The sequence below is a fragment of the Leguminivora glycinivorella genome, chromosome 25, assembly GCF_023078275.1.
Source record: "Leguminivora glycinivorella isolate SPB_JAAS2020 chromosome 25, LegGlyc_1.1, whole genome shotgun sequence".
NCBI lineage: Eukaryota > Metazoa > Arthropoda > Insecta > Lepidoptera > Tortricidae > Leguminivora > Leguminivora glycinivorella.
The window spans coordinates 1,532,517-1,556,776 of record NC_062995.1 but is presented as its reverse complement, the minus strand read 5'-3'; the positions used below and the strand labels follow the sequence as shown (position 1 = coordinate 1,556,776).

Here is a 24,260-nt window from a genome sequence, read left to right as displayed (position 1 = left end):
CGCTCGCGCTCGCCGATCCTATACTGAACTAAATGAGCAAAGACCGATTCTCAGAGCACGGAAAGATTCAGTTCATTTCGGTCATTGATGGGATTTTATTCCTAACAGTTCATAGTTCGTGAACGACACAAGCCTAGCCTGTAATTGTGTCCCACTGCTGGGCAAAGGCCTCCCCTTTCTTCCGCCACCCGTCACGATTTGCCGCCGGCTCCGGCCAGTCGCTACAAAATGCATCGAGATCACCCCGCCATCTTTCTTTCAACTAATCCATATTAATATTATAAATGGGAAAGTGTGTGTGTGTTTGTTTGTCCGTCTTTCACGGCAAAACGGAGCGACGAATTGACGTGATTTTTTAGGTGGAGATAGTTGAAGGGGTGGAGAGTGACATAGGCTACTTTTTGTCTCTTTCTAACGCGAGCGAAGGCGGGGGGCAAAAACTAGTATAATATAATTTTATTTTTATATATACACGGTGAAATAAAAAGGACCGTTCAAACTTTGCATAGGTACTTAGTGACTTTTGAGGTCATAATGAACAACTATTATAATGGGACCAATGCTGAAATCGCAAAAAAAATTGCCTGTTTCATACATTTTGACTGTCATGGCGCCGCTCATTTAGTTCTACAGAGTGTAACAAAAATGGTGGTGATCCGTTTAAGGGCGTACTCAGTATCGTATTCTTATCAGGAAAAAGTAGAAGAAAATTTTTTTTTCGCTAAAAAAATTTTCACTTTCGTATGAGCCGGGCCGCGCGAATCGGTCGAATCTCCATACAAAGAATAAAAATTTTTTTGCGAAAAAAAATTTTTGTCTACTTTTTCCTGATGAGAATACGATACTGAATACGCCCTTAAACGGATCACCACCATTTTTGTTACACCCTGTATGGTTATTTCACCCTGTATTTTAACGCCGAGTGTGGAATTGAAAAACGAGCAAGTGAAAGGAATCTATAGTTGAACCACGAGCGAAGCGAGTGGTTCGAGAATAGAATCCTGAACTTGCGAGTTTTTTAACACACGAGAAGTAAAATACATTTGCACCCGAGTGTAACACAAAACTTTTCCCCTCACTATAGCGAGGAAACTGCAACGCAAAAAATGCGTTTATCACTGCTTCCAGTAGTTTCACAGGTGGTAAATCATCATTATTACTAGATTCACCTACTTTCATCAATTTTAAAGCAGTTAATTTGACTTTATTCAAGGTCAAATTACTTTACCCACTAGTGGATAAAATGCGTTTTTACCCGCTGGTATTAAAGGACAAAACACGTGTTTCCGAGCTAGTGAGGGGAAAAAATTCTTTTTACTTATGATTTTATTTTCTACTCGTACGGAGTTTGGAGAAAAATCATATCGCGATGAAAAACGACCTAACAAGACCTTGTTTTTCCCTCTAGGAAGGTCAAATGAAAGTCTTTTAGAGAAATGTAAACAAATAGTATAGGAAATTCTCATTCTTACAAGGCTTGTGTTGTGGGTACCCAGACAACGATATGCATAATATACAAATACATGCACACTTTTTATTTAGTTTGATGTTTTAGAGTTAGTATTTTCTTTATGTTGGTGTGTTGAAAATATTTTTTTAACCTTCGGACTTTTTTTTTTTTTGTTTTTTTTTTAGCCGCGAGACCCGAGGTCACAGCCTAAAACTGATTCGCACTCCTACTACTACTAAAGCTGCATATCATTCCCTATCCAATCGTGTTGTAGCGGCTTGGAACAGTTTACCGGATAGTGTTGTTACTGCTCCCTCAGTGAATGTGTTTAAAAACAGACTAGACAAGTGGCTTTTAAATAATAAGATAGTGACATCCTATACTGAACTAAATGAGCAAAGACCGATTCTCAGAGCACGGAAAGATTCAGTTCATTTCGGTCATTGATGGGATTTTATTCCTAACAGTTCATAGTTCGTGAACGACACAAGCCTAGCCTGTAATTGTGTCCCACTGCTGGGCAAAGGCCTCCCCTTTCTTCCGCCACCCGTCACGATTTGCCGCCGGCTCCGGCCAGTCGCTACAAAATGCATCGAGATCACCCCGCCATCTTTCTTTCAACTAATCCATATTAATATTATAAATGGGAAAGTGTGTGTGTGTTTGTTTGTCCGTCTTTCACGGCAAAACGGAGCGACGAATTGACGTGATTTTTTAGGTGGAGATAGTTGAAGGGGTGGAGAGTGACATAGGCTACTTTTTGTCTCTTTCTAACGCGAGCGAAGGCGGGGGGCAAAAACTAGTATAATATAATTTTATTTTTATATATACACGGTGAAATAAAAAGGACCGTTCAAACTTTGCATAGGTACTTAGTGACTTTTGAGGTCATAATGAACAACTATTATAATGGGACCAATGCTGAAATCGCAAAAAAAATTGCCTGTTTCATACATTTTGACTGTCATGGCGCCGCTCATTTAGTTCTACAGAGTGTAACAAAAATGGTGGTGATCCGTTTAAGGGCGTACTCAGTATCGTATTCTTATCAGGAAAAAGTAGAAGAAAATTTTTTTTTCGCTAAAAAAATTTTCACTTTCGTATGAGCCGGGCCGCGCGAATCGGTCGAATCTCCATACAAAGAATAAAAATTTTTTTGCGAAAAAAAATTTTTGTCTACTTTTTCCTGATGAGAATACGATACTGAATACGCCCTTAAACGGATCACCACCATTTTTGTTACACCCTGTATGGTTATTTCACCCTGTATCCATACTAATATTATAAATGGGAATGTGTGCGTGTCTGTTTGTTTGTCCGTCATTCACGGCAAAACGGAGCGACGAATTGACGTGATTTAAGTCGAGTTAGTTGAAGGGATGGAAAATGACATAGGCTACTTTTTGTCTCTTTCTAACCCCCCACTTCCTTGAAATGGGGGGGTGGAAGTTTTATTTGCAGTCCGCTGTGGTGACCGGTTAATAATTAATCTTCTTTCTTTTCTTTTAGCATGGTTAGCGCATCGTAACTGGTGAATTTCCAATATGACTTGGAACTCCGGTTGCCGTTTAAGAAGTTTAACACTCTTACGGTAGATGTCGCTACGGGTCCCATTGACCTTAGTAGTGGAAAATTTCGCTGGCTTGGTTGAAGTCTTGGTGGCTCAGTTGGCAGAGCGCTGGAGTATCGATCCAGAGGCCGTGAGTTCAAGTCTCACCCAAGGCAGACATTTTCCACTTTTAAATTTATTCTAAGCCTAACGGCATCGATTGCAGACGTTTCTGCTAATCAGAAGTTAAAATTAATCTTCTTTCTTCCCGTAGGTGTGGGATATGGGTTTAATTGTTGCGTAGGCGAGAGGCTGGTAGCCTGGCATTGCAATGCCACAATTTCGTTTTATATCAACCCCTTATTTACCAAGAGTGGCACTGAAACTTGAGTAGTTTCATGTGCTCCGCCTTTTATAGGATACAGGAGAATTGTATGTATGTATGTATTTACCTACAAATATAATATTTATTTAGGTGCTAACCGTAATTAATTTTTTAAATGTTCAGAATAAAACCAAACGAATAAAATTACGAATTTCTCGGAAGTTGTGTACAATAGTTATTTGTTATACAAGGGGGCAAAGTTGTATTTTAACGCCGAGTGTGGAATTGAAAAACGAGCAAGTGAAAGGAATCTATAGTTGAACCACGAGCGAAGCGAGTGGTTCGAGAATAGAATCCTGAACTTGCGAGTTTTTTAACACACGAGAAGTAAAATACATTTGCACCCGAGTGTAACACAAAACTTTTCCCCTCACTATAGCGAGGAAACTGCAACGCAAAAAATGCGTTTATCACTGCTTCCAGTAGTTTCACAGGTGGTAAATCATCATTATTACTAGATTCACCTACTTTCATCAATTTTAAAGCAGTTAATTTGACTTTATTCAAGGTCAAATTACTTTACCCACTAGTGGATAAAATGCGTTTTTACCCGCTGGTATTAAAGGACAAAACACGTGTTTCCGAGCTAGTGAGGGGAAAAAATTCTTTTTACTTATGATTTTATTTTCTACTCGTACGGAGTTTGGAGAAAAATCATATCGCGATGAAAAACGACCTAACAAGACCTTGTTTTTCCCTCTAGGAAGGTCAAATGAAAGTCTTTTAGAGAAATGTAAACAAATAGTATAGGAAATTCTCATTCTTACAAGGCTTGTGTTGTGGGTACCCAGACAACGATATGCATAATATACAAATACATGCACACTTTTTATTTAGTTTGATGTTTTAGAGTTAGTATTTTCTTTATGTTGGTGTGTTGAAAATATTTTTTTAACCTTCGGACTTTTTTTTTTTTTGTTTTTTTTTTAGCCGCGAGACCCGAGGTCACAGCCTAAAACTGATTCGCACTCCTACTACTACTAAAGCTGCATATCATTCCCTATCCAATCGTGTTGTAGCGGCTTGGAACAGTTTACCGGATAGTGTTGTTACTGCTCCCTCAGTGAATGTGTTTAAAAACAGACTAGACAAGTGGCTTTTAAATAATAAGATAGTGACATGACTTTGCTAACTATAAATCATGAGACACTGTGTGACGTAGGCTCATCAGCTGAATAGCTGCTCGCCTATAATTGAATAATAATAATAATAAATCCTCGTAATGCCTCGAAAGTCTGCTAGTTGAACCACTCGCGACGCTCGTCGTTCGAGAGCCAAGATTCACTTTGCTTCACTGTACAAAATGAATGAATGAATGAATGTTTATTCACAAGAACATAATAATATGGTGCATTATAGTAGATGTTATAAAGTATTTACATTGAAGATCCTTAATACTCTGCCACCGGGCATGTGAAAATTTCCATGTTCACTACATGTCAAAGCTATGTATACACCCTGTTTTTATTGAATTCCGTTAACTTTAAGGAAAGGTTCTTTAGGTTAAATACAATTAATTTCTTTAAGAAACTAGCGTCCTAACTCTTCCGGTTATCGAATTATTTAAAAAAATAATTTAATTACTGAATACGTGTGTGGCATCCCTTACCACTAGCTAATATTATTTGTTTTGACATGTGCCGTCAAACAATTGACAATGACTTTAGTGTAATGATAAAGGTCCTCTCACACTAATCCATTTATTATGTATAGAAACAAAAAAAAAAATTTGTTTCGAATTTAACAAAAAGCGATATACAGGCTGGTTCCCGATGATGAACCTAACTGCGTGTCGAATTTAACGGAAAACAAAAAAAACACTGTGTATGTATGTATGTTTAAAGTTTATAAAGACAGTGATAACCCAACGGTACGCAAACGACGGGGATGTTGGCTAACCCTATGGTTGGCTGGTTGGCTGACAGGTGGAATTCATTGATTTTGACATTATTCTAGACTATTCAGTCCTTGGGTACACCTGGACGTTCCCAGGCCTACTTGTGAATTCCTGCATTGCAATATTGGAATATGTCATATATATAAGGTCCTAATTTATTAGTTGCAGATATTTTAACACATGATACTTTACATTAAAATAATTAACTTTAAATATAAATTAAGAAATCTTTTCATGTAACTTTTTTGATTTCATTTTCCTAACAAAAAAATTAATTATAATTTCGTCTAAAAAAAATCATCATGTGCATTATCACATGTCACAATAACACTGTCTGTCATGTTTGTTGTAAATGTCGTAAAGGTTCGGCGGGAAAACTGCACATGTCATTGAAGTGGCCAGTTACAGTTAAGTGGTACGTAAAAGAGGTACTAGAATCTGTTCAATGAGTTTTCATTTAATAATCACATAAACAGGGTGTTTTTACGTAGCAAAATTTGTTTTTCCGTTTTCTCCAAAAAAACAACGTAAAAGCTATAATGTTTCACGGTTTAATATACTCCAGAGACCGAGTACTATCAGTTGTAAAAATATCTGCATCTAATAAATTAGGACCTTATATACTTTCATATATGTGGGTAAGAGAATAAAGTTCAGTCTTAGAACTAGCTTACGTGTGTTATTTACTCCTCCGTCTCAACACATATTTTACAAAATATGCATAATAAAATATGACTGAAGAAAACTAGTAAAACTATCTCTCAGTATACATGGTGCTTTTTTATCGCACTAGTGCTAGAAGTGGTTCATTATGTGCCTATGTGTCGAAACTTCAAAGGGGCCATATGTACTGAAAAACGTAAGATGCAGCAGGGAATTCGCAAATTTTCTTAGTTATCAAAATTACAAATTATAATTTAATGTAACATTAAACATAAAAAACTTGTGTCGATTAAAAACACTCCCTTTCTGCTTTCAAAGTATCATATTTTTTTTTGTGAATAAGTTTTTTGTTCATTTTTGTTAGCACCATAAAGAGAACTGCAAGTGGGCCATCTTGGTCTCGGTACCTTTTTAGACGTAAACCCTGTCCAGAAATATAATTGTGACTATTGTCAAGAGGACGCTGTTATTCTGATGTATATGCGGTGACAGTTCAGTATAGTATGAAGATTATAATTCTAATGAAATTCCGCAACATGTAGTCATATATTTCTGGTCAGGCATAAGGTAAATATATTCAAGTTACTATCAGGCTATAAGCCAAAGCGTTTTTAGCCAATCTAACTTCACAACAGTTTGACCTGACATTGTTACTAACAACTGGTTCATACACAAAGACCTTAATTTAACTTGGATGTGACAGTTTACTATCACCCAGTGTAGTGTGAGCTCTAAATACGTGCAAATGTTAAGGGACTTGGGGGCTCAGTTAAATGGTAGTGAGATCAGAAGTGGGATGAATTTAAAGTGAGAGTAAATCAGTTGTTGTTGAATTCGTTAGTTTTTTGTTGTGTTAGTTTTAAGGTGCAATTTCTTATTATTTTTTATTAAAGGAAAACATTGGCAAAAATATGCTTGTAGCGGGACTCGAACACGTGTCAGCCGCAGAATAGGCTTCCGTAGCTCGATTGGTTAAGAGCGGTCGCCTAGTCTGCGATTGTTGCGGGTTCTAGTCTCACCGGAAGCGTATTACTTTTCCTTTAATATAAAAACTTGAAGTATCACTAGCGGACGTTTACGCTTTCTAAAAATTGAATTAGGGTGTAATTTTTTCTGAATTGTAATTTCTCAGAAATCGTATTGACTGCCCAATATGAGGACCTGCGATACACAATTAAAAAAAAAATATTGAAAAGATTACACTTCTGACAGGACTTGAACCTGCGACCTGCCAGTGTTAAGATATCATAGCGGCTGCACCGGCAATGCGGCAATGATAAAGGTCACAGTTTCGAGTCTTGCCAGAGACATAATTTTTTCCGTTATTCCTTTAATTACAAAAATATATATATTGTCGCCCGCAGACGTTTCTGCGTGGCAAAAAAAAATACGTTGAATTATAATTGAATCTGATCCTGAGTTTTGGATTTATGTCTGAGAGAAAAAAACACTTTAAAATTGTAACAAAATGATGCAGAAAATCAATGACTTTAATTCATTGGTGTCGCTTGTCTTCAAAAGTACGCTAGATTCTCAATTTTCGTGATTTATGTAACTAATGCAGTGCCACAGGTCCCAGGTGCGTGGCAGTCTGCCAAAAACGTAGAGTCGTATTTATCTTAAAGGATCTACGGTAGAGTGGTTGACATAGATTTTATCAAGCGATTAACTATAGGAGTTTCAGTAGAAAAATGGCCGTATGGAGCAACTGTGCATTCCATGAAACGTGAATTTTCTCGAGGCTGCGGCGTAGGGTTAGAGCCGGCGTAGCTTTATTTGACGTTCATATGCGCATTGTAATATGCCTACTTGAAAAATATTTCATTTTCATTTTTCATGAAACTTTGTCCCATATAAATGCGGATTTCCAACAAATAGAATCTATACTAATATTATAAATGGGAAAGTGTGTGTGTCTGTTTGTTTGTCCGTCTTTCACGGCAAAACGGAGAGACGAATTGACGTGATTTAATAGGTGGAGATAGTTGAAGGGATGGAGAGTGACATAGGCTACTTTTTGTCTCTCTCTAACGCGAGCGAAGCCGCGGGCAACAGCTAGTATATTATATTTATATACAATCAGTTTCCACAATTTTATACATACATACATACATACAATCACGCCTGTATCCCATGAAGGGGTAGGCAGAGCACGTGAAACTATTAAAGCTTCAGTGCCACTCTTGGCAAATAAGGGGTTGGCAGAAAACGAAACAGTGACATTGCAGTGACAGGTTGCCAGCCTCTCGCCTACGCCACAATTTAACCCATCCACAATTTTATTTCATAAATTAAATCATCTTGATGCCATAATGCGAGTTCGAATTGAGTCCCTTAATGTTGTTTACAGACTGATTATTTACTTTACAAAGTTTGATTACTCTTGCTCGGTTATAATTGAATTTTCATGATTATTATACAATAAGTAGTTATCAATATAACCAAAGACCTATATAACTTCGTAAAGACCGATAAAGTCTAAGAAAAAAACGTACCCCAAAACCATGCAGAAAAAGGTACGGTGAGCTAGATGGCTATACACCTTTGGGGTACGCTCGGCTAGATGGCGCTAATATTCATATTATATCGAGCTAAGAATATGGGCCAAATTGTTAAAACTGAGGTTCAAAGGTTCTAAGCTTGTGTCGAGAGATGGCAGTCTATGCACTGTGATTACACATTTTACTTTGACAGTCGTCATTCTCTATACTCGATCCTCTTTGATATAACGTAGGTACTTTATTTATGATCGAAGAGCAGTATGATAAGTGGTAGGAAGATTCCTTCACATTTGGTCATGGGCCTGGTTTTTTATAAGACGTCGGTGGCAAACAGGCATACGGTCCGCCTGATGGAAAGCAAAGCAACCTTTTAAACAATGATCAAGCATTTTGGGAGAAAACTCAACATTTAATAAAAAATGACAGAAATGACTTATATTGACCGGGGTATAGACCGTGATAATCACAGTAATTACGGTCTATATCCCGGTCAGTATTAGACTTATCTAATGAAAATAACCGTGAATCATTGAAAATTAAAATGAAAAAAATATTTTTCAAGTAGGCATATTACAATGCGCATATGAACGTCAAATAAAGCTACGCCGGCTCGAACCCTACGCCTCAGCCTCGAGAAGATTTCAGTCCCCCCTCAGTTGGGAGGGGGTATCCACTATGGGACCGGCAAGAAACTCGGCGGGCCACTTCTTTTCAAAACATTACATATTATAATTAACATGCATTAAATAACAAGATAAAATTTAACATGCAAAAGTATTCATGAAAAAAATTATTAACAGACTAGGTAGGTACTTTATGGAAATTAATTTCAATAAATTATATCATTCAAAACTCTTATGACAGAAATGAGCAGATGACCACACCTCGGACACTGGCGATCAAATATATGAAAGAAGCGCGTTCCTAGCACACAGTCTAAGCTCGTGTAGGTGAACGTGTACTATGCTTTTATGAGTGAGTTATGACAGGTCGACTGTTCGCGTTTTTGACAGGCGGTACCTGTGAGGTAACCGAGAGGGGTTGGGCAGCACTTTCAGCGGGGAGAGTGAGCGGCCATACTGTACGATAGTACTCTTTATTATACTGTGACGTGACGGATCATACGAAGTGATTGCACTAAAGTGTCTATGAGAGATTTGTAGTCGCGTAAAACTTACGTTTTATATTTAACCCGACGTTTCGGACATGACATTACGTCCGTGGAGAACATATCGCGGCGGTCAAAAAACGACAAATAAATAAGTCTGCGGTTGCCGAGCATTTGCTAGAGTCAGGACCGAACCACTGGATTGAACTGCATAATCCCAAAGTCCTTTCAACTGAACGTCTTTACTATAGCAGGAAAGTACGTGAAGCGATTGAAATCAGGAAACATCGTAATTTCAATCAAAAGGAAGGGCAAGGGATTTCATCTTCGTGGAATCCAGTGATTAGCAAGTGTAAACGTGAGAAAACTTCCCGTCTCATACCATCGGATGTCGTGAGTGTTGTATGTAGGCAGAGTGGCAACCCTAGCGTAAAAGTGACTGATGGCAATCAAGTGCGGGTAGTTCGAAAAACTCGTACAGCTAGAAGATGTTGATACAACTCCCAGCCAGTCTACCCGTGACCACGGACGTAATGTCATGTCCGAAACGTCGGGTTAAAAGTCCCGTTTTAATTTAATAATATGAGTGAAGATCGTGTTAGTTTAAATCAATATAGAGATTTGTAGTTTTATTTAACTAGCATTCGCCCGCGGCTTAGTTCGCGTTAAATTGGAATATTGCGGAATGCCCCATACAAACTTCCACCCCCTATTTTAGGGAAGTGGGGGTTAGAAAGAGACAAAAAGTAGCCTATGCCACTCTCCATCCCTTCAATTATCTCCACGTAAAAAATCACGACAATTCGTCGCTCCGTTTTGCCGTGAAGAACGGACAAACAAACAAACACACACACTTTCCCATTTATAAATAATATATTAGTAATAAGTATGGATAACTTCGTCTCTAGGTAAGTATATTTTGTATCTTCAACAGGTTTTTCAAAAATATTAAAAAACGGGTGACCCTCGTGCCGGCAGCTTTCTCGCGCAAAGAATTGCTATTACAATATAGCACGGGAATGCTGCTTGCGTGATGGGCCCCCTACCGATGGGCCAGGGCTGGAGGGTGGTTTTTAGGTTTGTTTTTTTAGAAAGTATAGTTTAAGATTTTTTCTTCTTAATAGTGTAATATCACACACCAACACACCAACGAGAGCTGTGGCAACGGGGCCCAGCAGTGGGACACATAAACGGGCTAAAAAAAGTGTAATATTTAGTTAATTGTACATATTTTACTCTTTAATTTTTTTTGTAAGTATACAAGTTATTATGTTTAATATTTCCTGTAATGTCTTAGCATGGTCGAATAGAATAAAAAAATCCCAATTAAAAAAATCGTCCATTAATTCTTCCAAGATTTTCATACATTATTTTTCATTAGCACGTTGCTAATGAAAAATAATGTATGAAAATCTTTAAATTTAAATAAAAATATTTTGGCCATTTTTGTGCTACGTGTATATTCCGTGTTCTGTGCCTATTGCATTGCTATTCAGCGTCAATATCTTGTTGAACAGGAAATGAACGGCGAATATCACTGTTAGAAAATAGACCTCTCAAAACACCAAAAAATGTCTCGTAAAGATGACCGGTATGGCTCAGTCGGTTAGTGACCCTGCCTGCTCCTGGGTCCTGCCGGCGTATCATGCTGCCAATTTTATCACTTGTCCACGTGGATAAGACAACTGTCACTCTCACACTGACATACTTGCCAAAGCGTGACGGATGCTTTATCCACGTGGATAAGTGATAACATTGGAATCATAATACGCCGGCTGGGTTCGTTGTATGATTGCCATCGTCTCTCTGAATAGGTTCCAGGATCTTGCGAAAAATCTTTTTCTCCGTTACCTGAACCTGACTTTCTTCTTTCAGTTTTAGTGACCAGGGGCCCGTTTCTCGAAAGGTGCAAGCCTTGTATTACAAGTGCGCGAACTGTCAAATCGTATGGGTTGTCATGGAAACACACTTGTAATACAAGGCTTGTACCTTTCGAGAAACGGGCCACAGGCCTCACAGCCATACCACAGTATAATAAAGATACTATTCTATATCGTACAGTATGGCCACTCCCGCTCCCCGCTGAAAATGCCGCCCACCCCCTCTCGGTTACCTCACAGTTACCGCCTGTCAAAAACGCGAACAATCGACATGTCATATTTCACTCATACAAGCATAGTACGCGTTCACCTACACGAGCTTAGAATGTGTGCTAGGAACGCGCCTCTTTCATATATTTAATCGCCAGTGTCCGAGGTGTGGCCATACATAAAGTTTGGTTGTCTAAAACGTCAGTAACTCACGGTAGCGCGAGCGGCTCTATTCGTAACTCTCCAGCAAAGACATATATAACTCCGTATAGACATTGCAGGTAAAGTCTAAGAAAAAAACCTAAAGAGTTCGAAACGTCGGGATGAATTTTAAATTCATTATACGCGATTTAATCCGTTTCCACAGTTTTATTTCATGAGTAACAATCGCGGTAACCGAAGACAATATTAAAAAAACCTACCTCAGTACCATACAGAAAAAGGTACGGTGGCCTAGTCGTTATACCTTTGGGGTACGCTCAGCTAGATGGCGTTAATATTAATATTTGACATTTTAATGCATATCAAGCTAAGAATATGGGCTAAATTGTCAAAACTGAGGTTCAAAAGTTTTAAGCTTGTGTCGAGAGATGGCAGTCTATGCACTGTGATTACACATTTTACTTCGACAGTAACTCTCTAATACTCGATTCTCTTTGCTCTCTAGCAATGTAGTTTGTAGCAGGTGAGCGCGTTTGGCGACCGGCCAGGAATATTTGATTTCCGTATCGGTTATTGAAACTCTTTTAACCTAGATTTTGTAAATGAGAGTTATGGTTTGCTGTAGAGTATTTTACGGCCGGTCTGGCGTAGTCGGTAGTGACACTGCCCGCTAAGGTCCTGGGTTCGAATCCCAGTAAGCACAGATATATTATTCCTTTCGATTAGCAGCCGATACCTTGGTAATTAATACGACTCCAAGTTCCATTAGCTACTGATTATTAATAAATCGTAAGACCATAAAAGCACACCTCGGACACTGGCGATCAAATATATGAAAGAGGCGCGTTCCTAGCACACAGTCTAAGCTCGTGTAGGTGAACGCGTACTATGCTTGTATGAGTGAAATATGACAGGTTGACTGTTCGCGTTTTTGATAGGCGGTAACTGTGAGGTAACCGAGAGGGGGGTGGGCGGCACTTTCAGCGGGGAGCGGGAGTGGCCATACTGTACGATAGTACTCTTTATTATACTGTGCCATAAGTGTGTATGAGTCTCTAAAACTACCCTCCTATTAACATGTACAGCCTGTCTGTTATTGGTAATTTTAAGGAATTTATAAATAAAGAATAAATAATAGTTATTTGTTATACAAGGGGGCAAAGTTGTATTTTAACGCCGAGTGTGGAATTGAAAAACGAGCAAGTGAAAGGATTCTATAGTTGAACCACGAGCGAAGCGAGTGGTTCGAGAATAGAATCCTGAACTTGCGAGTTTTTAAACTAGGGTATGCAAAAACCGGTTAACTTAAAAAACCGGTTAATAACCGAGACTTTTCCTTCAAAACCGGTTAACCGGTTATCAACCGGTTTTGAGGATTTTTGGTAAATGGCCGTACTACGCAATAATTACCATTATCTTTAAGAATTCTGATGTTGATGATATCGTAGCAGGTATTGCTTGCACGATGAAGATCATTTTTATCCAGTTAATTCCAATTTTTGGAAATTTGGTAAATGCGGATATTGCTAAAAAAGGCTTGTGTGGTTTGAATGTGATTCGTCAGTTTTGCGTTTTCTAGGCATGTCGCGAAGGTCTACAGCTCCCAGAGCCCCTAGTAATACAAGCAATTGATGTAAGAAAACCAAGATCTCCATTTTACCTTCCTTTTAAAAAATATAGTTTGAAATATACGGTAGACTCCGGTTACAACGAAGCTCAAGGGACTGCTTATATTACGTCGTACTAACCGGATGTTGCACAAAACGAATTTCATTTCTTTTAATTAAAAGTAATGTCTACATCTCTATTACTAAAACATTTCAATCAATAGGTTTATTTACAGGGTATTATTATCATAGTATTAATACCTTATTTTATTGTGACTTGTTTAGTTAGAAAAGTCCTTTTTAGTATGCGTGCTTCCTCATCATTTGTAAATAAAGCTAGTTTATACGCAATCGAAAAATACAAATTAGGTTCTATTTAGCTTATAAGATTAGACCCGAGGCGAACAAATTGTTAATAGTATTTTATGCAACAGGCGTTTAAAGGAGGTCAGAAAAGACGAGTGGCGTGGGTAACAATTTGAGGCGAAGCCGAAAATTGTTATTAAGACGCCACGAGTATTTTTTGACTCAGTTAAACACCGTTGCATACAATACTTTTTCTACGACCATGAACTTACTTTTGAATAGTTTTCTAGAATAACTTTCGTGAAATTCGCACTGTTTCCTATTTTGACTTGTCCTCTGCAATGTTTCTGCACCCTGTCGCTCGCACTGCCCCGCGCCGCCGCCCGCCCCCGGCCGGCGCCCCGCGGCCCGCTATATCCCTTAAAGGCTTCCTAACAATGCTTTAAGAGCTATATCGTATGCGTGGGTGCGCGGGGCGCCAGGCGGGGGACGGGCATCTTTTATGTAGGGTTTTAACGATCTATGCACGACACGGTAAATGACGAATAACAACACGGGAGTAGAAAATTTTTTAAAAGCAATACTTCAAAAAGTTACATGGCCACAATGTAATCTTGCTACTTGTTGTAGGCAAGACAGGGGGCCGTGCTCGGGAGGAAGTAGCTTTGTTTCCTCAATTTACTAGTAAAACTAAAAACGTTGTCGCTCGTCGTTGCAACCGGACTTGACGGACGGATTCTGTGTAAAATGTGTCTTAAAAAGCGGCTGGTCGTTAAAATCGGAGTCGTAATAAACGGATGTACTTTCATACTATCACATACGAAAACCAACCGTGCTTCTCTTCGGCTGTGAGACATGGACAGTGACAAAGGGGCTGACGCACAAACTTCAAGTGTTTGTCAATAAGTCCCTCCGGTCGATCCTCCGTATCTTCTGGCCGAAAACTATAAGAAATGAGGATCTGTGGAGTATGTGCCGACAACCTCCGATTGCTCAGGAAGTGGCTCTGCGGAAATGGAGATGGATCGGTCATACCCTTCGAAGAGGAGCTACCAACAGCGCCAGTATCGCGTTTGAGTGGCGGCCTCAAGGAGGAAAGAGGGCCCGCAAACGCCCCGTACACACCTGGAGACGGAGCGTTGAGAACGAGCTGAGGGAATATGGACTGAGCTGGAACGAGGCCAAGGTGGTGGCTCAAGATAGAAAGGCGTGGAAGAATCTTGTGGAGGCCCTATGCACCTATGGGGTGCCTTAGGACATACAACAACAACAACAACATACGAAAACCAAATAAATACCTGTGCTTATGTCGTTGTAAGAGGTTGGACGTTACTTAGGTCTATGCGGAGTCGTAATATACTAACCGGACTCTACTGTATTGTATAAAATGTATAATTGAGTAGACTCGGGACTAATTTTTAAAATAAAATCATTACAGATAATAATGTTGTCAATGAAAAGTAATGAATAAATCATTATTATTACAAAACATTAAATAATTACGTATTTTTGAACCTTTTAATGCCTAATTTTCCAAATTTTGAGAAATAAATACAGTTTCGGTTATTAACCGGTTAGAGACTATAAAAACCGGTTTATAGCAGAGGCCAAAAAGTCTCGGTTAACCGGTTTTTCGGTTAACCGGTTAACCGGTTTGCACACCCTATTTTTAACACACGAGAAGTAAAATACATTTGCACCCGAGTGTAACACAAAACTTTTCCCCTCACTATAGCGAGGAAACTACAACGCAAAAAATGCGTTTATCACTGCTTCCAAGTAGTTCCACAGGTGGTAAATCATCTTTATTACTAGATTCACCTAATTTTATCAATTTTAAAGCAGTGAATTTGACTTTATTCAAGGTCAAATTACTTTACCCACTAGTGGATAAAATGCGTTTTTACCCGCTGGTATTAAAGGACAAAACACGTGTTTCCGAGCTAGTGAGGGAAAAACAATATAGAATATACACGGTGTAACCTAATAATTTTATCAGCGATCTAACAGCGATAATATTCCTCATCATATTAGAAAAGTGAAATGTCATATATTTTTTCACCACACCAACTGGTAATGGCTTACTTTGCTATTCGAAAACAGACAGCAAAATTGCATTTTATCCACAAGAGAGCAATGTAAATTTATACAAATTTTAACTTGATGTCTGAAGCCGGCTGGTAGAATTTACCTATAAATAATGATTTTGTATCAAAAACATTGATTAGATTGATAGATTCGATTTAGTATTATGTTTTATAGTCAGTTTTTTGTACGTGTTGGCGTGGTGAAAAATTTTGTGTGTCACTCGGTGGCAAAGTTTGTTTAACCTACGTGCCTTGATACCCTCGCAACGCTCAAGATTCCACTTTAATATTGGAATCTTTCGCTTGCTCGGGTATCAATATTGGCACGTACGGTTAAACAACTTTGCCCCCTTGTAAAACAAATAACTATTTCTGGATTTCGCCTACTTTCAGAGTTATAAGCATTAAAAATAACAATTATTTATTCTCAGAACAAAACGCTCTTTTGATGGCCATTATGCCGTTATCAGACACAATCTAACTACACTCGTTGATAGATATCAAAAAGTAACTAGTGACTCTTTGCAAAAAAAGTATTTTTTTAGAAAAAAATTGGGAATTTTTTTATAAAAAATTGGGAATTTTTTTATAAAAAATTGGGAATTTTTTTATAAAAAATTGGGATTTTTTATGTAAAAATACATCTAAAAAGACTAAAAAATGTATATTTTTACACAAAAAAATATTTGTTGGCGAAATGCTTGACGTCATATAACATTTTATCTTTATTTTCTCCTCAGAAATGCGTAGGTAGTTAAAATCATTCGGTGTCTTCATGTTACACCGTGTATGTTTGGACGGGCCCGTAATATGTCAAGTCAGGAATGGTCACGGTGTATCGTTCTTGTTGCTACGAGACAGCACATTTATCTTTCTCACTAGCAGCAACTGCAGCGGAGTAGAGATGGGTAGTGAGTAAATACTCAAGAGTAAATATCGAGTAAATACTCAGTATTTACTCAAAATACCCGTATTTACTCGTTTTTACTCAAATTGGTGGGTATAAACTATTTCGCGTGCTGAAATGGAAATACAAATTAGAAATATTGGTGTATTTTGTTATCGGCTACTGAGTTAAGTAATCAAATTTATATGAATTTTATTTTAAAGACGTGCTCTCCATACATGTAACTATTTTTCACAAAAATAAAATTCAGAAATTACCAGTGTGTTATACATCATCTGATAGGTCTTTAAAAATTAATTGAATGTTTCTAAAAAAGTTTTTTAATAATATGAACAGTTTTGGAATAAAACGATAATTAAGGTCGAAATAATGTTTTTGTGTTGTATGCATACTGCATGTAGGTGTCTATGAATAAGACTTAGTTGACATATGTCTGTATTTTCTATTGTCTTTTCATTCCTTTAATAGATATTGTTTTGGAAGCACGCTTTCCTATTTATGCCCGTTATTCCCGTAGCGTAGTCCCATATTTCACATTGGCGACGATCTGGACTTGCGCTATCAATTCAATTCAATTCAATTCAAAATATCTTTATTCATGTAGGCCTAGTTACAAGCTCTTATGAATAGTTCATTACATATATATTATGATCTTAATCTAACCTAATTATCAGAGCAATTTATTGTTGTAAATTATTGTTCATAATAATATTGAGTCTATAATATACAATTTCATATAAAAATAATCGTTAAACAAAAAATATATAATTAGGTATATGTATATATAAAAATACATGTCTAGAATATTTCTAGGAAAAATCCAATGTCCAAAAAAATACAATATTAATTTCATCAACAATAATAATAATAATAAACGTAAAAATAAGAAACCATTTCGAATAACAATTAATCCCACGTTGTTTTATCATTCATGTAGTCTTGTGTTGTATAATAAGCTTTGGAAATGAGTACACGCTTTACATGATTCTTAAATTTATTAATTGATAAGTCAGTAATATGATTCGGAAGTTTATTATAAAATCGAACACAATTATTACCCATGAATGATTTTTTAATTTTACAGAGCCGTGTGAAGGGCACCGCGAGTTTATGTTTATTTCTAGTATTTATATTATGTACATCACAGTTTTTCTTAAAATTACAAATGTTTTTATGTACATACATAATATTCTCATAAATATATTGACAATGCACTGTCATTATATTAATGTCCTTAAATTTATTTCTAAGTGAGTCTCTATGGTTCATTTTATATATTGCTCGAATAGCCCTCTTCTGCAGAATAAATATGGTATTTATCTCTGAAGCACTGCCCCAAACTAAAATACCATATGACATAATGCTGTGAAAGTAACTAAAATAAACTAATCGAGCTGTTTTCACGTCTGTTAACTGACGGATCTTGCTCACTGCAAAAGCTGCAGAACTAAGTCTATTCGAGAGGTTAACAATATGGGGACCCCACTGAAGTTTAGAATCTAAAGTTATACCAAGAAAAACTGTACTATCTACCAGTTCTAATTCCTCATCCTTCACAACGACACTTGTTTGCTCATTCCTTACGTTACTATTAGTGACAAACTTAATACATTTAGTCTTTTTTTCATTTAATAATAAATTATTAGCATTGAACCAGTTCACTACTTTAGAGATAGCATTGTTTACATCACTGTGAGCTTGTTGCTGTCGTTTGAGTTTGAAAATAAGTGAGGTGTCGTCTGCAAACAATACTATATCATGGTGGGTCTTTACAAGGAATGGCAAGTCATTTATGTAGATAAGGAACAGGAAAGGCCCCAATATTGATCCCTGTGGTACACCCATAGAGACCAATGACCCAGTTGATCTCTGTCCATTGACATCTACCCCTTGTATTCTACCATTTAAGTAGGACTTGAGTAAATCTAGTGCTGATCCTCTGACTCCATAATAATGTAGTTTCCTGATCAATGTTTCATGACAAACACAGTCGAAGGCCTTAGATAAATCACAAAAGATACCTAAAGCATCTTGTGACTCCTCCCAGGCATCGAAAATATGCTTAATTAGCTCAACACCAGCATCGGTTGTCGAGCGACCCCGTGTGAAGCCAAATTGCTTATTATGCATTAAATTATTAACGTTAAAATGTCGTACTAATTGAGAAAGAACTAATTTTTCAAATATTTTACTGAAAGTTGGCAGCACAGATATTGGTCTAAAGTTAGTGGGGTCAGAGTGGCTGCCGGATTTAAATAAAGGAGTTATTTTGCTATGTTTCATTAGATCAGGAAACTCGCCGCAGTCAACACTGTTGTTAAATATAACTGCTAAGTCAGGCGCTACAACCTCAACTAAGGATTTTACGGCATGGACGGAGACCCCCAGAGGTCACTAGTTTTTTTGACATTAATTGATTTAAATGCCTTTACTATATCTGAGGTACAAACATGTTCAAAATAAAGGTCTCTACAACACTCAGGAACGTTTTCCTCTAATAATGTGACGGCAGATAAGGGTGATGAATTTAAATCCTTAGTTGTGAATGCTGGTATCTCGGTGAAAAATTTTTCGAACTCTGTTGCTACTTCAAAATTGGAATCTATAATTTTGTTATCAATATTCAGTTTAATATCTTTTACTGCGTGTTTCGAGCGACCAGTTTCCACATTAATTACTTTCCACGTTGCTTTAATAATGTCAGAGCTATTTTTTATTTTATTACTAAGATAATTTCGCTTAGCGATATGACAATCTATCTTGAACTTCTTCGAATATTGCTTAACATGTTCTTTAAATTCATCACTCGTATTAAACCGCCGTTCTTCATACAAGGCATACAATGCACGTCTTCGTTGATGTAACTCTGCAGTAGCCCACTTACTAAAAACTGATGCACCACTAACTACGGCCGATTTTGAAGTAAATATTGCATTATAATGTTGCAGAAAAGTGTGAAAGAATGAATTATACATACTATTAGGACTCATATCGGAAGACAGGGAGGGTAGCGCCTGAACCAAACTTTGCTTCATTCGTTCCACGCGGTCGGAGGTTACTGGTACAAAAGTTATTTGTTTTCTCAAAGTATTTTTCCTTAATGTCTCAAATACTATCAATTGGCCTAAATGGTCTGATTCTAAGTTGCTAATTACATCTTTAGTAGTAGGAAAAATATCAGTGAAAATATTATCTATACAGGTGGCACTAGTGGCAGTCACTCTAGTAGGCTCCATAAAAATATGATTGAGATTACATGATTTGAAAAGATTCAACAATCTGATACTTATTGTTGAATTTTCCAAGATATTTACATTAAAGTCGCCGCATATAAGTATTTTTTTACTAGAAGATGATATTTTAAGTAGCACAGATTCCATAATTTTTTCAAAAGTTTCAAAATTACTTAATGGTTAATAATAATATCATGTGTTAATAGATTTGGGAAAGAACTGTGTACCGTGTATAAGAGTGTGTGGCGTATGCTGTTGTGTGGGCAAACATGGCTGTGGGTAAGATCGAGCCTTTCGACGCAAACAACGATAAATGGTCATCGTACTTAGACCGTATTGAACAATATTTTATTGTCAATGATGTCAAGGAGGAAAAAAAAGTCGCAACATTAATCACCTTTATCGGCGGTCCTACCTATGAGCTGTTAGTGACCCTTTGTTCACCCAAGAAACCACACGAATTGTCATATAGTGAGATTGATAAAGTTATGTCACAACATCTGCAACCAACACCTAGTATATTAGCTGAGAGGTACAAGTTCCGCCAAAGAACACAAAATCAAACGGAGCCTATTTCGGATTACATGGCGGTTTTAAAGAAGTTGGCAAGGACGTGCGACTTCAAATCGGGCTTAGACGAAAATTTAAGGGATCAGTTTGTCTGTGGATTGTTCAGCGAGTCGATCAGACAAAGGTTGTTCGCGGAAGAGGACGTCAGTTTTTCAAATGCGTACAAACTAGCCCATGGTTTAGAAGCGGCGGAGACGAACGCGGCGGCTGTGAACGGCAAGCGGTCGACGAACGGTGACGATGCCGTGACATGTCATGCTGTCACGAGTGCAACCCAACGCAGTGAGGGCAGTCGACGGAGCCACGGGGCAGCGGCGAGCGGCGAGCGAGCGCGCGGCCACTACAGCGATGGCGCAGCCGGCGGGAGCGGCGCGCCTGGCGCAGCTGCAGGCGCGGACCGGAGGCGCGCGAGGCAGGCTGGCGGAGCGGCGTTCGGCGTCGGGAGCGGCTCGACTCACTCGAGCTGTCGGGCTTGCGGCGGGCAGCATAATGCAGCGAGATGCAAATTTCGCGTTTATGTATGCCGCGTATGTAATGAGGAAGGCCACCTCAAAAGAATGTGCCCTAAACTTGCCGCAGGAGGCGCGAGTTACACAGAGGGCAATCATGTGAACGAAGTATTGAATGATTGGGATATCGACGACAGTGTTGAGGTAATGAGTTCCATTTATAACATAAGTAATTCAAAAGATTACAGACCCTATTATGTAACATTAGATGTTAATAATAGAGAGTTAGAAATGGAGATAGACACTGGTAGTCGGATATCATGTATTAGCTTCGATTGTTATCGTGAAATGTTCAGTGACTGTGAGTTACGAAATTCCAATCTGTCATTGCGTTATCTCACAGGCCCTCCCGTAACAATCGTAGGTAAAATAATGCCTATCGTTAAATATAAGGATAAAATGCGTCAATTTCCTTTGTATATCGTGAAACGACCTTAATAGGTCGCGAATGGTTAGAGGAGCTGGGTATTGTAGATCCTAAAAGTTTCCCGTGTAACAATATAGTGATGGGAGGGAAATTTGATTTAAAAACGTTCAGTTCCAGATACGCGCAGGTTTTTGAAGACGGGCTGGGGTGCTACACGGGCGAGCCGGTGGGTTTTCGGCTGCGAGAAGGCGCGACGCCCGTGTTCATGCGCGCGCGCCCCCTGGCGTTCGCGCTGCGCGAGCCGGTCGACCGCGCGCTGGACCAGCTGGTGAGTGACGGCATCATCACCCCGGTCGAGTGCTCGGACTGGGCCACGCCAATTGTACCAGTAGTCAAGTCGGACGGCTCCATACGTATCTGTGCTGATTATAAACTAACGCTCAACAAATGGTTAGAAATAGATAGGTACCCTCTGCCTAGGATAGATGACTTGTTAGTGAAATTAAATGGTGGGGACAAATTTTCAAAAATTGATTTAAGTCAGGCTTATGCGCAATTTCCGTTGGACGATACCAAGAAATTTACGACAATTAATACCCATAAAGGCCTGTTTCAGTACAATCGCCTGGTATATGGCCTCGCTTCAAGCCCTGGTATCTTTCAACGCAAGCTGGAACAAATGTTTGCTGACTTACCCACGGTCGGGGTCTACCTTGATGATGTGATCATAACGGCGAAAAACGACGACGATCATTTAAAAATACTTTGTCAGGTTTTTGACAGATTACTAAAGTACGGTCTGAAAATAAAAAAAGAAAAATGCACTTTTTTTGCGGATTCGGTCACTTATTTAGGTTTTGTCATTTCAAGGGAAGGAGTGTCAGCATGCTCAAGTAAAGTTGAAGTCATAAATAAAATGTCAAGTCCACAGAATGTTTCAGAGCTGCGATCATTTCTTGGAATGATAATGTATTACGCAAAATTTGTTAAAAATTTAAGCACGATACTGTCCCCTCTGTATGAATTATTAAAGAAAGATGTCAGGTTTGTATGGAGTAAAGCTTGTCAGGCCGCATTTGAAGAAATTAAGAGGAAGTTGCAGTCAAGTGAGGTACTGGCGCATTACTCGAGCGAGCTGCCGCTGGTGCTGACGACGGACGCGAGCAGCACGGGTGTGGCGGCCGTGATCGCGCACCGCACGCCGGCCGGCGAGCGCCCGGTCGCCTACGCGAGTCGGGTACTGAGCTCCGCCGAGCGACACTACTCGCAGATCGAGAAAGAGGCGCTGGCGATTATATATGGTGTTCAAAAATTTCACCAATACTTATATGGCAGGAAATTCCTTTTGAAGACTGATCACAAACCACTGGTAACCATTTTTGGAGACAAAGCCGGTATACCTACTATGGCTGCGAGTCGGTTACAGAGATGGGCGGTGATCATGTCTGGGTATCATTTTGATATAGAATATGTTAGGAGTGAAGATAATGGAGCGGACGCATTGTCGCGATTGATTACCGGGTCTGACAGAAAGGTACGATCGGAGATAACATATCTTAATTATGTACAAAACTTTTTACCTATAACTAGTACTGATATTAAAAAAGCAACCAGCAAAGATCCGATTTTAGTAAAAGTTATGATGTATATTGCTTCAGGATGGCCTGCTTACTGTGATGATGAAAACCTTAAACCTTATCACACTCGTAGAAATGAGTTGTACATGGAGGCCGGGTGTATATTATGGGGTTATAGGATAATAGTGCCGTCTGTTTTTCAAAGCAAAATTTTACAAGAGCTGCATGTGGGACATGTGGGCATGGTGAAGATGAAGAGCACGGCCCGCAGCTACGTGTGGTGGCCCGGCATCGACGCGGCCGTGGAGCGCGTGTGCCGCGAGTGCGCCGCGTGCGTGGCCGAGAGCAGCGCGCCGCCCCGGGCGCCTCCCAAGCCGTGGCCGTACATTACAGAACCATGGACGCGTCTACATGTCGACTTTTTAGGCCCTATCGAGAACGAATCGTTTTTTGTTATCGTAGATTCGACTACAAAATGGATCGAAATTTTCCGAATGCCAAGAACGACGACGTCATCGGTCATTAAAGTTTTGTGTGAAACTTTTTCTAGATTCGGTTTGCCAAGGTCGATAGTTTCTGATAATGGTCCTCAATTTTGTAGCGCACAATATGATCAATTTTTACAATCAAATGGAATTAAAAAAATACTGACACCGACATATCATCCAGCGTCAAACGGTGCCGCTGAGAACGCCGTTAAGCTTTGTAAGAAGGCAATCAAGAAGGCAAAGCGAGAGGGGTGGATATCGACTTAGCCTTGCAAGCATATCTAATGTCCTACAGAAACGCAATTCACGGCACCACGGGCGATTCTCCTGCATTGTTGCTGCAGAAACGGAGGCTGCGCTGCCGACTAGATTTGCTTCGTGGAGTAGAGGAGCGCGAGCGTACTGTGCAGCGCGCGCAGGAGAGGCAAGTTAGAGCCGCTGGGGGTCGCGAGCGTCAATTTCAAGTAGGGGATCTAGTGCACATGCGTGAGCACGCCAATTCGGAAAGGTGGATAAAGGGTACAATAAAAGAATTAGTAGGCTCTAGGAATTACATGGTGGAAAGGGTGGATGGTTCGTTAGTTAAAAAGCACGTTGATCAAATTAAGCACAGTGAGCGCAATCGTATTGGTACGTCGTTGGTGTGGCCTAGTTGGGATACGTCTGGTGGTGAGGTGTCGGGCACAGCTGATCCGGCGAGTGCAGGGACCGCGGGCGCGCATGAACAGGGGTCCGCCCCGGCCGCTGCTGAGCCAGTGGCACCAGTGGCACCGTTGCCGAGGGCCCAGCCGGCTACTAGCCGTT

The 24,260-nt window shown here is 39.2% G+C and overlaps 1 protein-coding gene and 1 non-coding gene across 2 annotated transcripts; both read left to right on the top strand.

Moving 5' to 3' along the window:
- The first annotated feature begins 3,102 nt into the window (after positions 1 to 3,102).
- Trnad-auc lies at positions 3,103 to 3,175 on the top strand. Its single transcript has one exon. It is a non-coding gene; the product is annotated as a tRNA-Asp (tRNA).
- Positions 3,176 to 20,948: 17,773 nt separating this feature from the next.
- Positions 20,949 to 23,723, top strand: LOC125239490 (uncharacterized protein K02A2.6-like). The gene is made up of 2 exons (XM_048147104.1): positions 20,949 to 21,168; positions 21,563 to 23,723. Exons 1-2 carry the CDS (start codon positions 21,140 to 21,142, stop codon positions 23,721 to 23,723), a joined length of 2,190 nt encoding a protein of 729 aa, XP_048003061.1. The 5' UTR covers positions 20,949 to 21,139.
- The last annotated feature ends 537 nt before the right edge of the window (positions 23,724 to 24,260 follow it).